Genomic DNA, 17,995 nt, shown 5'->3' on the forward strand with positions numbered 1-17,995 from the left:
AAAGCCATGATATTTTGGACCTAAGTTGGCATGGTACAGTTCATGCATTAAATATATTTTTATACTACCAAACTGTTAGCGAACTGCAGACCACGTTCGGTGGTTCTCCTTGAGTATAGCTAGTGTTAGTTTGTTGACTGATTACTCATGTACATGTATAAAAGTGTAAGCCTGTGATCAATACAATCGAGTTGTCCTCATTCTATTCTCCACCGCTTACATGGTATCAGACGATCTACGATCCTATTTCTCCGCTGCTTTCTGAAAACACCTCGCCGCCATGAGCTCCTCCTCTTCTTCTTCGTCGTCTGCCTCCGACAACTCTGACGCCGAGTCGCTGCTGCCACACACGCTCCGCGTACAGACCGAGCCTGCTGCCCCGACCGTCGTCCACGGCATCAACATCCAGTCGCGCGTCCCGATCATCCTCGATCTCAACGACGCCAACTACACTGCCTGGGCTCGTTCCTTCTCTGCCATCTTCGGCCAGTACGGTCTCCGCGAACACGTCGATGGCACTGCGGCCAAGGGCGACAACGACTGGGTGCAGAATGACTGCGCCATCGTCTCCTGGTTCTACAACCGCATCTCCCCCGAGCTCCTCGCCATCGTCTCGGAGGACGCCGACACCGCCTACTCCCTCTGGACCGGCGTGCGCTCCCTGTTCCGCGACAACACGGACACGGGTGCGGTCTACCTCGGCGCCGAATTCCGCAATTTCTATCAAGGCGATCTCCCGGTGCTCGACTACTGCTCCCGCATGAAGGTGATGGCCGATCGCCTTGGCGGCCTCGGTGCTCCGGTCAACGACAAGGACCTGATCTACAACATCGTCCGCGGCCTCAACCCCCGTCTGCACCATGCCATCCCCCACATCACGCTGCGCCGGTGCCTTCCGTCGTTCCTCAAGACGCGCTCCATGCTACAGCTCGAGGAACACCGCATCAACGAATCGGAGAAACTCTAGGCTGTTGCGGCCCTCGTCGCGGAAGCCCACTCCGCCGGTGCGTCGTCGACCACGGCTCCCTCGGGCGCCCAACTCCAGGCTGCGGCGGCCCTCGTCGCACAGACCACGCACGGCGCGCCCACGTCTCGCGGGGGCACCGGCAAAATCCCTTCCTCGCCATCGACCCCGGCCGGCTCCTCCAACACTGGCTGTTCGCAAGCGACATCCTCCTACCCCAACAAGAAGAAGAAGAAGAAGGGCTTCCACTCCAACCCTGCACCGCCCCTGGCTTCTGGCCAAGCATGAACCCGTGGACCGGCATGGTGCAGGCGTGGCCGTTCCAAGGGCCGTCGCGTGCCTGCCCGCCCGCTGCGGGTGTCCTTGGTGCTCGGCCTCCCTCCGCGGCACCTCAGGCCCACGTCGCCGGCGCATCATCGCAGATGGACCCTCAACTCCTCGCCACGCTCACCAACCTCTCGCTGTAGCAACCCAACTCCACCAGCGACTGGTTCCTTGACACGGGTGCCTCCTCCCACATGGCGCAGGGATCTGGTAACCTCTCCTCCCTCACACCCAATTCCTCTTCCACACGCATCATTGTTGGTAATGGTACCTCCCTTCCCATTACTCACACTCTCTCTTCATCTATACCGACTTCCTCTCAACCTCTTCTTCTCGATAATGTGCTTGTTTCTCCATCTTTGATCAAGAACTTAATTTCTGTTCGAGCTCTCACACGTGACAATTGAATTTGACAATCTTGGTTTCTCTGTCAAGGATCGGCACACGAAGGCGGTGATACTCGGCAGTGACAGCACCGGCGATCTCTATCCTCTGCAGACGCCGGCCAACCCTTCCACACACTGCCTCGCTGTTGTTTCTGCTGATCTTTGGCATCAACGACTTGGTCACCCCGGGACCGAGTCCTTTCATCGTCTTTTACAATCCTTTGATTTCCCTTGTAATAAGGAGCTGTCACACACCTGTCATGCATGTCGTGTAGGCAAACATGTGCGGCTACCCTTTACTTCATCTCAACAGAAAACTGATGCTCCTTTTGATTTAGTGCATTGCGATGTTTGGACCTCACCTGTCTCGAGTTTTACTGGATTCCAATACTACCTTGTGCTGCTCGATGACTTCACGCACTTTGTGTGGACGTTCCCTCTTCGTCATAAGTCCGATGTCGCACGCACAATCATGTCCTTCCACGCCTTTGTCCGCACTCAGTTTGCTCGTCCCATCCAGGCGTTCCAGACCGACAACGGACGCGAATTTGACAACGCTGTCTTACGCAGATTCTACTCTGAACATGGCATTCTCCTTCGCCTTTCCTGCCCATACACATCCCAACAAAATGGAAAGGCTGAACGCATCCTGCGCACATTGAACGACGGTGTCCGCGCTCTCCTCCTTCATGCTGCGCTCCCACCTGTGTTCTGGGTCGAAGCCTTGCACACCTCCACGTTCCTGCTCAATCGGAGGCCATGCAAACCAAAGTCCCTGTCCACTCCCTTCTCTCTACTCTTCCACTGTGATCCAGACTATACGTCCTTGCGGGTCTTTGGCTGCCTATGCTACCCAAACACATCATCCACTAGCCCTAACAAGTTATCTCCTCGATCTGTGGCTTGTGTGTTTATTGGATACTCGCAGGATCACCGCGGCTATCGCTGCTACAACCTCTCGACGCGGAAGGTGCTTACTTCGCGGCACGTCTACTTCGACGAAGCGGTCTTCCCCTTCCGTTCCGGGCCAGCGACATCGCCGCCAACAACCTGCGCCTATGATCCGTGGCGACCCGATCTCATCTCGGCTGATCCGGTCCTTCCACAACAACCACCGACGCCACATCCACACTCTCCGCGCAACCAACCCGGGACCAGCGCACGGCGTGGGCACAGGGCTGCCGGCGCTCCGCCATCGGCTACATCGACGGCTCCCACTCCGTCGACCCCAGCGCCCACTTCAGCTGCCACTACGTCGCCACCTCCCGCGTCACCGGCCTCGGGCACGGCTGCATCGACCGAGATGACTGCTGCCTCATACCCGGACGCCACTGCCATCGCCGAGCCTCACCCGATGGTCACCAGGTCGCGTGTGGGCACGTTCAAGCCGAACCCATGCTACGCCGCCACTGCAACAACGTCGCCGATCTCACCGATCCCTCGAACGGTGCATCAGGCTCTAAAGGATCCCAACTAGCGTTCGGCGATGCAATCGGAGTTTGATGCACTGCTCGGCAACGCGACATGGGAGCTCGTTCCTCGACCTCCTGGTACACATGTTGTTAGCGGCAAGTGGATATTCCGCCACAAATTCAAGGAGGATGGCAACTTTGATCGGTACAAGGCGCGATGGGTGGTCCGCGGATTCACGCAGCGAGCTGGCATCGACTACGGCGAGACATACTGTCCCGTCGTCAAGCCGGCTACGGTGCGCACGGTGCTCACACTGGCTGCAACGCGTGGCTGGCCTGTACACCAACTGGACGTCAACAACTCCTTCCTTCACGGCATCCTCGACGAACAGGTGTACGCGCGATAGCCGGCGGGCTTCATCGATGCATTGCGCAAGGACTTCGTCTGTCGTCTCTCAAAGAGCCTCTACGGACTCAAACAGGCACCCCGGGCCTGGTACACACGACTCGCGTCGTTCCTCGGCTCGCTGGGATTCAAGCCGACTCGCTCCGACAACTCCCTGTTCGTTCTTCGCAAAGGCAAGGAGTCCGTGTACCTTCTCCTCTACGTCGACGATATCGTGCTTACGGCCTCATCCATCGACACCCTCCGCCACGTCATCAACACCATCAATGCCGAGTTCTCCCTGAAGGACATGGGCCCGGTACACTACTCCTCGGCATCCAGGTTCAGCGCCAAGCCAATGGTTTCTTCCTTCAGCAACAACAGTATGCTCTCGATCTTCTAGACCGTGCCAGCATGAAAGATTGCCGGCCCTGTGAAACACCAATCGACACTGCAGGGAAGGTCTCCAGCAACAATGGCATGCTACTGTCCACCTCTAATGCATCAGACTACCGAAGCACTGTTGGCGCTCTTCAGTACTTGACGATGACGCGGCTAGACTTGCAGTATGCAGTCCAACAAGCTTGCCTTCACATGCACGCTCCAACAACTGTGCACCAATCTCTCGTGAAGCGGATCCTCCGTTATGTCCGTGGGACAACACACCTCGGTCTTCACCTCCAGCGCTCTGACAAGTTGGAGCTCGTCGCCTACTCGGACGCCGATTGGGCAGGGTGCTCGGACACATGCCGATCCACATCGGGGTTCTGTGTGTTCCTGGGCGACGCCATGATCTCCTGGTCTTCCAATAGACAGACGACCGTCTCTCGATCAAGTGCTGAAGCTGAATACCGCGGCGTCGCCAATGCCGTGGCCGAATGCACCTGGATCCGGCAATTACTGGGTGAACTCGAGTGCCAATTGGAGAAGGCAACAGTGGTATTTTGCGACAATGTTTCCGCCTGCTACATGAGCTCAAATCCGGTGCATCACAAGCGCACCAAACACATTGAGCTGGATGTTCACTTTGTCCGGGAGCAAGTGGCTGTTGGACAATGCAAAGTCCTACATGTACCTACTACACAGCAATTTGCAGACGTGATAACGAAAGGTCTTCCGACAGCGAGCTTCAAGGAGTTCAGAGATAGTCTGTGCGTCGCCGGCAACGACGCTCACACTGCAGGGGGCTGTTAGCGAACTGCAGACCACGTTCGGTGGTTCTCCTTGAGTATAGCTAGTGTTAGTTTGTTGACTGATTACTCATGTACATGTATAAAAGTGTAAGCCTGTGATCAATACAATCGAGTTGTCCTCATTCTATTCTCCACCGCTTACACAAACAATGCAGACACAGGCTTAATTTTTAGGACACAGTTCAAGTGTCGGAAAATATCGGCTTAGAATTAGGTTGCCGCAAGAAGAGTATGGTTTTCTGCATTAATGCGTGGAAGCTACTAGAAAGCAGAGATATGAGATATGACCCTTGGGTTAGAACTAGCCTCACGAATAAAAAAAGGTTAAGGATTTGGACTTGAGCATGCAGAGGTCAAGTCAGGCAAACACTCGGTCCATTCAACCAAAATGTAGTTTCCCTTTTCTCCCTTCAAGAAAAGGTGTCTGAATTTGAGCCGGGTATACGACCAAAAAGTTAGTATGTTGAATTAGTATCACATAACTTAAAATTAACTCTTTGCGATTAGGTTAGGACATTACATATGTGTAGTGTTGGGTTGATTAGAGACATTAAGCGCTGACGAACGTACGGTCTAATCTTCGGCACCGAGCTAAGAACCTAGGGAAACATTTTCTGCATGCGAGTTACACGTGCTAAGTAAATAAATGGTCTTTTGCTTAGAAAAGAATCAAGAATACTACCTTGAATGGAAAAAAACAAGGCAAGATACAGATGATGCACGTTCAAAACTGGAAGTAAAGAGTACGTACGAGATCAGTAGGTTGTATTTGTGGACTGAGATGTTGGGTAATCGAGTGGATTAGAGACTAGCATGCATGCATGAAGCTAGTGGTCACGGTCAAGGTCAACAACGTGCACTAGCTGCCGTTTGTGCTAATGGTCTCGCATAATTTGTCAAACGTGAGGCAATTTTGAAAACTTGAATAATGAACATACCTGCATCGCACCCTCCAGTACGTACGATTTGAATGGTCTTCGTTTTGGAATTTTCAGTCGTCCTAAATATTGCGACAAAATACTACTTTCTGCCACTACTGTTGGAATATGTATATGTATTAAATATATGTAGGTTACAGATAGATTTGAGTTATAATTGGGTGGGACTAGATTTAGAGTTGCAGTTGAATTTCAAATCTCGGGCCTTTAAATAGAAGGCACAACCGTTGTAACCAATGGTAAGACTGAAACAGTTGGGGAGGAGTGTCCGTAATCATGCCCCGAGGATATAGGCAACTTGGCCGAACCTCGTTAAAAATATCGTGTCTTGTGTGTTAATCTTGTGGTTGACTTGATGATCCTGGTGATGTTTTTCCTATATTCTTAAGCGACAAAACAATACAAAACTTAGTAATATTTTATTCTCTACGAAGAAAATATGAACAATAAGGAACGAATTCACCATGTGTATATCTGAGGGAGCCATGGGCTTATCATACTTCCCTTCATTACAACAAACCGTCCTCAGTTTGCGTATAGCATTGTCTTATCCATAAACTTCTACACAAAGCAAAATACGCAAGAAACTCTCATTATGCAATACCATAAGTTCTTTATCAAACAATTATACTTCTCTTTGAAACGATTGTACCTGATCATCATTGGCTATAGTAAATACCATTGGTATAATGTATGCATGTATCACTTCTTTCTCCCATTCTTTAAAAGAAATGATATTTTCTTGCTTCCCTTCTTTAAAAGAAGTGATATGGCATGACAACCTGTTATCAATTTGCATCTTTTGTACAAAGAAAGTTGAAGCAATAGTGGTGGTGTATGGTAGCATCCAACAACAGTTCTTGTCTTGAGAACTATTCTATTGATTGTAAATAGAAATACAAAAACTTGACATGACATTAATAGTGCTACTGTAATCCTCTAAATAATCATTTTGTGGAACAATAGTAGGAAGTTTCAGATTTGAACAAATATAAACTTGATGCACCATATATTCTAATTTATCATTGTATTTGCCGATAACATGGAAAGTATTTTGTGATGAGCATGGTAAATCAGAATTAAGTTTTAAATTCTCCTCTAAAATATTCAGTTCACAAAGAACATCAAATTCAATATAACCTAAAGTATTTAGAGAAGATAGCAATTTCAGCTCTTCTTGCTTACTAGCAGTGCATTGAACATGTTTAATTTCAGAACTAATATTGAATTGTAAAGCATAACTAACACGTTCATTCACAAGTTATGGTTGTGATATAAACGAAGCATTATCATAAGGAACAACAAGCAAATCATCATGCGGCAAAGGTAAATCAGCAATATGGTCCACTCATGGTTGCTCTACAATAGCATGAGTAGTGGGCAATTTTATAACATCAAAATAATCCTCACCTTGTGTGAGTGTAGCACCTTTTTCATTACCTTTGTTCTCTTTCTCAGCTGATATAGGTGCGTTGGTATTTGTACCTTGTTGTAACATGCATAGTGTGATAGATGTCTCCTTATTCTCCTTATTTTTCTTCTCATTTTCCTTTTCTTGTTTGTTCGCTTTTTCCACCAAAATATTAGTCACAGGTGGAGGGGTAACAAGGGTTTCCTCCTCTAAAAGATGCACTTCTTCTTTACAAGTAGATGCATGAGATTGAGTAATAAATCTTTCTCTCATAAGAATTTTCATCTTTGTCCAAGTTCGTGGAACCTTTTTAGATGCACACAAATTCTTCCACCAAATGGATGCATAGCTAGTTAAAACACAAGCGGTATTCCTAATCTTCTTCTTTTCACACATTTGATATTGGGCAAATATTTTATCTATCGCTATTTCCCAATCAATGTACTCCCCGGCACCAAAACCATCATAAGAAGGAGGTGAGGAAAGGATATTACAACATGTGGGAGAAGATGTAGCAGTGGTGGTGGGGCTATCAAGTAACTTTTTCTTCTCTTCATCCATTGCTTTGTTGATTTTGCTATAATGCAAAAGATTAGTGATAGCAGGAGACACATAACTAGAAATATCTTCCATTGGAACTAAGGATTTTTCACATTTCAAAGCATAGCATGGCAGCTCATTATCAACAATTTCAGAAAGGTCATATTTAGTGGTAAACATAACACATACTTGCTGATTTTCAGATTCTTTCTCAAACTCTTTTCTCTTATTTTCAGCTATCTCTTGTTCACATTTCACAGTTTCAGCAAAGGTTAAAGGTAGAAAAGTTATTTTCTTTCCTTTATGCATAAGAGTGTACTCATTACTTCTACCGTGATGTGTTGCATCAGTGTCAAACTTCCATGGTCGTCCTAACAAAAGTGAACATGCTTGTGTGGGTACTGTATCGAAATTAGCATAATCATGGTATGAACCAATAGAAAAATACACCCTAACTGTTTGCATTACCTTTCACCTTACCACTATTGTTGAACCATTGAATGTGGTATGTATGAGGATGTGTTCTTGTCGGTAAGGAAAGTTTCTTGATCATATCTGAACTTACCAAGTTGTTGTAGCTTCCTCCATCGATAATGACTCGAACACGATAATATTTGACTATGAGGAACATCTGAAATAAATTGTGGCGTTGTAACTATTCCGCTTGCTCCATTTGAGTGCTCAACACTCGCTGCACAATGAGGGTTCTATAATTCTTTGTAGCAGCTGCACTCAATTCTTCCTCATTGTCGATATCTGTCTCATGTTCGTCCTCATCACCTGCATGGTTAGCTGCAAGTGCATATTCATCCTCAACATCACGAGCACTTACATATCCACTGTCTTCTATTACAATGTACGCTCGCTGACTCGGGAAATCCTTCATGATGTGGCCCATTCCCTTATATTGGTGGCATACAATCCTGACTGATCAGCCTGTAGAAGCAACTGAAGAAGAGCTCTTGGCTGGACCCTGCACACTTACAGATTTTCTTACCTCGGGAGCGTGCATGGTGTCGAAGGTACTGCTGAACGCGCCCTATTCGAGAAGGGGGCAGCAGACCATGTAGCTAAATGTGGGGTTATTTTGATTTGTCTCGGTGTTGATTTTGAAGTGGTCGCGCTTCTAAAATTGCTCCTTGGTCTCTGTTGTCGTCCCTGCAATTTTTTTTACCAGACATGCAAGTTGGAACAATCTAGGAACACTATTGTATTCTTTGTAATTAACTATATCCTGAATTTCATGCCTTAATCCTCTATAAAAGCATGCCATTGCAGCCTCTTCATCCTCAATAATATCACAACGTAACATACTAATTTTTAGCTCTTGATAATATTCTTCTACGGATCTATCACCTTAGTTTAAGAGCTGCAATTTCCTACGCAAATCACGTTTAAAAGAGGATAGAACAAATCTGTTATGCATAGCAACCTTTAAAACATTCCATATGGTAGGCGCTAATCCATAGATGCATACTCTATTCCACCAGATAATTGTAAATTCTTTAAATTCACTAGTGGTTTGCCTAACTCTATGCACTTCAGAAACTAAATGAGCATTTAACTTCTGTTCAACCGTCATATCCTAATCTAAATACTTTTCAGCATCATAAGCATCCGCAAAAGATGGTATGGTAAACTTAACCTTAGCAAATAGATCATCATTAATATGTAGGTTATGTTGCTGAAAATTATTACCTCTCATACCTTGACGGTTGAAGTTTAATCGGTCCCGTTGTCGTGCATCAAAGGCGTCTTGTTCTTGCATCAAAATTTCATCATCTGCGACGGACTCCTCTTGCTCATGGTCTGCGCTACGAGGATCCACACGCCTATGGTTTGGTGGCTAATTAACCACTCGATCAAAGTGTGTATTAAGTATGGCAACACTATCATCAAGTCGTTGCAATGTAGTGTTTGTCTCTGCAAGCTTCTTATCGAAGTCGTCAGTAATAGCTTGTCGATGATCATTCAACACCATTGTGAGTTCTTCCCTCAAAACACACTCCTGTGCATCCGATGCTTATCCTGCTATGGTTAGTCGAAGATAGAAAACAACGAAAGATAAATTATCCCTATCGACTACTAGGTGATGGAGGTGGAGTCACACACTCTCAAGTGTCTTACCATGCTCTTGCAAGTGTTCTTACCAAAATCGGGTGTGAGTGAGGTAGTTGCAAGGGGAGAAACCGTTCTGATCGAGAAAAGGTGTAGCTTGGACAAATAATATTTAGTAGTAAGGAATGGAAATAATTGAAATCAGATTAGCAAAAATAAATATAAGTCCACACTACTCGTCACAGTTGCTGGCCCAAACACGTTCTAGAACTAGCTCAAGCAAGCCGAAAACTATAACAGATAAGCACAATGGAACAAAATTTGCAATGCAAACTGATTCTATCTCTTTTTTTTTTGAATTCTCTCTCTTTTTTCTTTGCACTCTTTGCTTCTTCTTTTTTGTACTCTTTGCTTCTTGCTTGCTTTTTTTTTTGAATGTGACACAAACTCAAAAACTCTTCTACTACTTTTCTAAGACTAGTGAAATACACGAGTCACAAGCTTTTTCCGGAGAGCAGGGGTATAAAGGTAATAAAAAGATACTCTCTCTCTCTCTCTGAACTTTGGCTACCTCTATCTCGGCTATGGTGGTCGGATCCGAGAAGGTGGGCAATTCCGAGTGGGTGGTCGGAGTGACTAGTCAGGGACCCCGAGTGGGTGGTCAGAGTGCCTGGTCGGACCTTAAGTGGGTGGTCGGTGGTCAGAGTGACTGATTGGACCCCGAGTGGGTGGTCGAAATGACTGGTCGGGACCTTAAGTGGGTGGTCGGAGTGACTGGTCGGACCCTGAGCAGGTGGTCGGAGTGACTGGTCGGGACCCCAAGTGGGTGGTCAGAGTGCCTGGTCGGACCCCTAGTGTGTGGTCGGAACGACTAGTGATCGAACCTGAGTAGATGGTTGAAGCGAACTAGTGGTCGAACACGAGTAGATGGTCGATTCGACTAGTGGTCAAACTCGAGTAGATGGTTGAAGCGACTAGTGGTCAAACATGACTTGATGGTTGACTCGACTAGTGGTCGAACTCGAGGAGATGGTTAAAGCGACTAGTGGTCGAACACGACTTGATGGTTGACTCGACTAATGGTCGAACTCGAGTAGATGGTTAAAGCGACTAGTGGTCGAACACGAGTTGATGGTTGACTTGACTAGAGACACAATCTTGACTATTGCAGACAAGGGCAGGTCGAGATATACAACGATTAAACAACAAGACTCGACATTAGAAACTAGATCATAATGACTTGACCAGAAACAAAGACTCCGACAATGGACTCAAACTTAACAACGCAAATACTGAAAACAAAATTGTGAAGGTACAAATTAGTTTGGATAGCGGAAAAACTAAGATCTAAATATTTTTGTGGGGCAATTTTCTGGACTCTAGGTAATGAAAAACGATGAAGCAAAGGGGATAACTGAGATTACCTAACGGGCAACCGAGACTCTGATACCACTTGATGCACATTTGCCCGATCTTTCGAAAGGTAATATGATAAGTTGATTGGTAGAGTTTCGACGTTGATGATCCAAAGGCTCCGAGAACCCTCGCAACCACTACACTACTCTGTGGTTATCAACCGTGCCAAGACACGATTGACCTCGCCAAGAAGGTTTTTCCTGCAAACGAATCGAGAACACAAGCAAGAACAGATAGATGCAATCTGAATATTGCTAATTACTAATGAAGTGCTCGATTTGGGGTTCCACAAATCGAACAAGCGATGAAACTGTATAAAACAGAATAATCTAAGCAAAACCTGAGCCTAAACTATGACGGCTACTGTGTATATATTGGGGAATGTGAGGGGGTCAGCCTAGGGTTGTGCAGCCATGGAAAGAGGTGTACACAACCTAGACTCCGACCCCAACACGATTACAAGACCTAACTAAGTCCAAAATGATGGTGTAACACCTTATTTCTTTGACTCTGACTAAACTATAAGAAATATTTGGCCGAGCTCATATCCATTGGAAAGGGCTCATCGTAAGCTTTTCAGAATGTCTAAGATTTCCTAAAACGGACTTCGTATGAGAGAGTTATGCCCGTTTTACCGACGTGCTGTCCTGTGACTCGACCACGACCACGACCACGACTTTGACCACGACTAAAGCTCAGCCTTGAGTCCGATTAGACTTGACTTTAGAGGGGTAACATCCGGGTAAAGTTGTGGTGCTTCTCCTATATTTCTACAAGATCAAGACCAAGAGTAATCACTACAAGCTCAAGAAGAAGGATAATGGGAAAGTGGTTGCACACATGGTTAGGAGAAATGATTGGAGGTGGAACTAACCAATTTGGGTGCCAAGGAAGTTATCACCAATATGAAGGGGTCCCAATCGATTTGGGTTCTAAAGAAGACTTGAAGCTCGAAACGGCTATGGGGATTTAGAAGCTTGGCTTACAAGATTGAGTGAAGATTCAAGTAAAGAAGCTAAGTGTACAAGATGGGCGCATTGATGAAGATTATGATCATCACATACCCAAATCTCCATCCAAAGATAAAAGAGGTAAATGGTAGCTAGACTTATGTCCATACATTTTATTTATTTTTTACTTCTAGCTTATTTGCCTCGTCTAGGATTGCATATGCTTATTTCAATTTATTGCAATGCCTAGTGTAGGTTTTCATATGGTAGGTTGCTTGTGTTTATCTCTAACCCATGAGCAACCTATATGGTTTATTAGTTGTAGGTTCATTTCTTGGTACTAGTTTTTACAATTGGTATCTTTTATGTGCCATGATCTAATCTATTAAATAAATCTCTATTGTTATCAATAACAAGTGCATATATCTCATAAGTATTGAACACTTGTATGCATATTTTTAGGAAAATTATATCCTATAGGTTGTGATTTTGAGACTAACATGTGTTGTAAGTTGTATCTTTTATAGTCTCATAGAGAAATCAATATTTCCCCGGAGGTATGCAATACTAAAATGCTTCAATTGATATCATTGTCAAATCTTTTATTCATTTAAGCTACCTTCAGGTATAATATAGCTTAAACTTCTTATCTTGACATATTGTCCAACGTAGATTAGGGTGATATTCATGCCATCAATACTACAAGATAAATATCATTATATCGAGTTTACTCTCTCTACCTTATTTATATTTTCTCATTTAAATTCTTACAATTTAACTTCTTATTAGATAGGTTCCAAACGCTTTAATCGGTAGAATAGACACACTAGATAAATCTAAGCATATCTAGATAGGAATTAATATAGATTTATTTTAAATAGTTTTTTAATCGAATAGATTCTAAATATCCTAATTCAACTATCTTAAAACGTCACCCGTTATTGATGTTCTTTTTTCACTTAGTGCGAACCTCCTTCGTAAAATAGTATTCGTGATTACCAGATATATACTTGTATAGTTCGTACAGCCAACTAATAAATCCACAGTTATTGGAATTATGATATGTTAAGAGTTATTACTTATAACTGGACTCATTCTTAAAAAAAGGTGTTATAACTGGAGCCGCTTGTTAAGAGTGATTGATTTTTCCCCTTTTGCAACTAGGGAGCTTCATTTGTCTTAAATTAGGACTGGCTACAATAGTTTAATTTTTTTAACCGAAAAACATTAGTTTGATAAGCAATCTTTCAAGAACGTGACACTGGTTCTTCTAAAGCCACAGTCTCCTTACACCACTACCATCCATTAGACCTGAACTACTGTTCAAACTTTGACATAATACACTCTCATAATTGAAGTAAATTTGACAAGTTATGTAATGCATATCACAAGTGTTGGATTTCACCTTTCAAGATAATTCTTGTGGTTTAGAAGTACATGTGGCGTGAATGCACGCACCATCCAACTAACATGTGATTGTTGATCAGTGGTTAGGCTTGAATTCTCAGTCTCGCTCGTCTCTTCAAGAAAGTCATCGCCCACTTGACATGAATCAACCAACTGCGATTCGAGCAACATGGCCGTGTCCTAGCCAGTCTGACTTTGCTCCCGCGATCATGCATGTTAGGAAGAGGCACTAATTCTACTTGGAAAAATCCCTCCAATGTGAAGGTATAAAATCACGAGAGGAGACCGTGTTACAAGTACAACAAGGTAACTTTTATATATGCTCTTTTTAAGTCATATATTCGACTATGACTAGAATTTGAGGCATTATTCAATAAAACTCCCCTAAATTCAAAATTCATATAAAGATGTCCATAAAAAAATTATCTCTGAAATCCCAAAGGGTGATCAAGCACAATGAATACCAACTAAGTCCAAACAATACTTAAAATTAATATTAGAGAGTGACTTGGTAAGTATATCTACGAGATTATCTGCAGTATATGTATCTTTTCCATAACAACTTGCCCTTGAGTAACAATATCACAAACAAAATAGTGCTGCTTGACATCAACATGCTTGGTCTTGACATGAAACATATTGTTTTTGTCAAACAAATAGCACTTTGACTATCACAATAAATAATATTAATATCCTATAGAATACCAAGTTTAGAAACCAGACTTTGCAACCAAATAGCTTTATTTACTCCTTCAATAACTGAAATATATTCTACTTCAACAGTAGAAAGAGCAGCAACATACAAAAGAGAAGCTTTCCAACTGATAGCTAAGCCATATAAAGAGAACATATATCCAGAGATAAACCCTCGTTCATCAAGATCACCAGCATAATTGGAATCAACGAACCAAATAATATTATTTGTCTTGACCCTATTCTTATCAAATATCATGCCAAAATTAGAAGTACATACACCTTTCAAATAATGAAGAATTCACTTAACATTATTCTGATGTTCTTTGCTAGGATGTGTAAATTAGCTAACCACACAAACTGCATGAGCTAAATTTGGTCTAATGCAAATCATAGCATACACGAGATTTTCAACTGCGCTAGCATAAGGAACATGTGGCATGTAGTATTTCTCTTCTTTATTAGTAGGATATTGGCTTGAAAATAACTTAAAAGTATGAAGCAAAAAGTGTAGAAATAGACTTGCAATTAACAAGATTAAATCTTCCAAGTATCTTGTCAATGTAACTCTTCTAAGATAGAAATAATTTATCAGCCTTACGATCACGCTGAATTTCCATCATAAGAATTTTCTTTGCAGGACTAAGATATTTTATCTGAAATTCATGACTAAGTTGAGCCTTCAACTGATCAATCAAACACTTATCATGAGAAGCAATGAGCATGCCATCAATATAGAGCAACAAATAAATGAAAGATTCATTGAAAAATTGTTTAAAGTGAACACAATTATCATAGTTATTGCAAAAATATTGTATGTTGTGCAATCATAAAGGAATCAAATATTTTATACCACTACTAAGAACATTTTAAATCTTTTAAAATATCTATTTGAAAATATTTTGACGAAATACCCTCTCCCTTCCCTCTCCTCCTCCCCACCAACAAGCAGTTTGAGTAGATGAGCCTCTGCCCCATCTCTTATTAGGGCAGGGGGTGGCCTCTACTCCATCTCTCGTTCTGGCTGACGATCACCTCATAACATGCATGAGTGTGTCCCTAGCATAGGCTTAGAAGTTTAAGGCGGAGAATGAAGCAAGGACTATGCTGCAATATGGCATCCTGTTGGAAGCTCTCCTGAGTCATAGCGAGATACAGTATCACGTTTAAAACCTCAGTTTCCCGAATAACTTTTAGCCAGGGCTCAAGAAAATTTGGTGCAAGTTTCAAAAGCAAACCCAATGTTCTCACGAGTTTCAAAAATACGAATCAGTTGGTTGTTAGGGGACGATCCATTCGTATACATGCCCAAATCAACTAACTCCCAGCTAGCTGCTGCAGAAACTGACGCAAGATCCACCCGACAGTTAACCCTCCGACGTGGCAGCTCCCAATTGGTCCGTCCCAGCTGGGCCGAGGCTAGCCAGAGGGCTGACACTGCCCCAACCAGCGGCGGATCCAAGGGGCTTTGGGGGCTCAATTCCTGAGAAGAAGAGTCGGAGAAAAAGAGAAGAGGAGGGGAAAGAAGAAATCCTATTTTGTGATTTTGGATTTATCACTAACCTCAATCATAAGCTAATTAAGCTTCAACCTCGATCCAGGTCAGCTAGGCTAGCGAGAGGGCTGACACTTTTTCAACAGCATTTTACGGTCTCAACTTTGAAGTATAAGTTGTAGCATTTTAACTCACGCATATACTTACACCGTACGCATGTATTTACTCACACTATATGCACATATTCACTCAAACAATCTTTATGCACGAACTACGGCTTACAACTTATACTCAGACACATGTATTTGCCTTGCAGAGATCGTTTCTGACAATGATTTTAGAGTGTACCAGTTGAAGGATGCGTGAATAATATTTAAGGTATGCGTTCGTCAGTGTGTGTTAAACTCAAGAATACTAAGGTTATCCAGGTTCAAACCTCTCGAAGGATAACATCTCTATGCCCTGTGTATTTTATTATGAGTGCCTATAAATCGGTTACCGATCCTGTCTTTATAAATCGGGTTCTCCTCTCTATATATAACAGAGGGAGGGAGAACTTACAAATAGACTCCGATTAGCAGATCCATATTTAACTAGATATTCTACTCTTAGATCATATTCTGGAGAACCAGGTAAGTCCAACTTGCCTTGAGAGTTTTGCGTGCATATCTCAACCGTGGAACGCCTCCACACCTGCCTCCTCTGGCCGCCTGGCCTGTCCCATTGCCTTGTGCCATAAGATCGTCTGTCAAGCTGTCCTGTCTCTACGCCCTGCGAGTCTACCTATAAAATCATTCACTTGCCTGATCGTTCTGTAGACCCTATCTCATTAGTCGTGCGGTGTTGCACCGGCCCGTAAGACGCCCATCTGTAGTATTTAATGCTACAAGACGAGATAATACATAACTACATCAACTATGACTTTGTTCATTGAACGGGGTACCTAATAAAATAAAGACTAGCCCGCGACCAACCAGTCGAGGACCGAAACGATCGATCCACCATCGGGCTACCAGCCTGTTGTCCATCAGGTTGCTGTCCTGTTCTTTAGTTTTCCAGCTTTACGGGAGGATGGATGCATGCATGCTTATCCTTGGAGCGATCGATGATAGAGCTAGCTAGCTTAATCGGCACGCATAGCCGTAGACTATGAGATGGCAAAGCGTCGGCGAGTAGGAACCAAGCTGCATGCGCGCGCGCGTTCAACATGCATGCACAACAAGTCTTGGTTGCTGAAGCCGGCCGCTCGATCGAAAAATTCCCATGGACCAATAGCCTATATAATTCGAAGGCATGGCATGGCCATGGAATAGTCTGTTTCTGTCTGTGTACGCGCAACCCTTGTAGATTCCTACGTGCTGCATCTCCATCTCGACGGTTGATGACCACGACGCCTACTGGGTGCTCATAACGTCCTACCATCCATGATCCATGGAGAGAGATCAGAACCGTTTTCTTATATCTTTGTTCTTTTTTAGCGAAAGAGATCAGAACCGTTGGACACTTGAAATTGCATCGTGTGGCGCCAGGGGGCTTGCCTATTGCTGTTGCCTCATAACTGAGCACAGTGTGTCATTTATCCAGCGTCTAGATAGAGACAATGGAGCTTTCCTTCGTCGACTAGTGACAACAACTACTAGCAACGCCCTTCTTGTCTTCCTTCATGTATCCACAGTTGATCCTCGAAAAAAAAGAAAAAAGAAAAGAGAAGAGACCAAGTTGATGCCGGCATCTTGATGACCTCACGCACGGTACAAATTGAACAAGTCAATTTGATCCAAAACCTCCTTATCTTCATTCCAAATGGACATATAAGGATTCGACAAATCACACATTATCTTTCTCTCCAATGGTACAATATAAACTCAACTTTACTCAATATGTACACAATAACATGTAGAAGCAACAGGAGAACACAAAACAAAAACTTTAAATATACAAATTGACATATATGAGTTGAACCTCAATATTTATCTAGTACTACGACGATGATGACGACTCAACTTAGACTTTATGTTTCCTCCAATCCGTGGCTCATGAAGGACTTGATTGGCCACTTTTTTTTAATAATAAAAATTTTATTCACTCTTATCGTCACATTAAAAAAATATAATCATATAAGAGTTTACTTTGATACATACCTAGGATGCACATAACCAACAAGTATTTGTAAAGTAAAACACGGAAAACAATATCTGTAAAGAGTAAATAAGTGATAAAAAGAACTATGATGGAGGGGCATTGATCTAACCCTAGAATCCTACCTATGTCAGGTAAAGAACTCTCTAACCACTTGCTCCATGTGGATGTATATCCTGTCACTGAAGTACATATCAAGTACGAAGCTAGTACCCAGTACGAAGCATACCTATTTGTATATATAACATGTAAAAAAGAAGGAATTTTCCTGTTAGCCATAGCAA

The 17,995-nt window shown here is 43.6% G+C and overlaps 1 protein-coding gene across 1 annotated transcript; it reads left to right on the plus strand.

The window, feature by feature from the left end:
- The first annotated feature begins 280 nt into the window (after positions 1 to 280).
- Positions 281 to 967, plus strand: LOC133917792 (uncharacterized). The gene has a single exon (XM_062361645.1). It carries the CDS (start codon positions 281 to 283, stop codon positions 965 to 967), a length of 687 nt encoding a protein of 228 aa, XP_062217629.1.
- The last annotated feature ends 17,028 nt before the right edge of the window (positions 968 to 17,995 follow it).

The sequence above is a fragment of the Phragmites australis genome, chromosome 5 (assembly GCF_958298935.1).
Source record: "Phragmites australis chromosome 5, lpPhrAust1.1, whole genome shotgun sequence".
NCBI lineage: Eukaryota > Viridiplantae > Streptophyta > Magnoliopsida > Poales > Poaceae > Phragmites > Phragmites australis.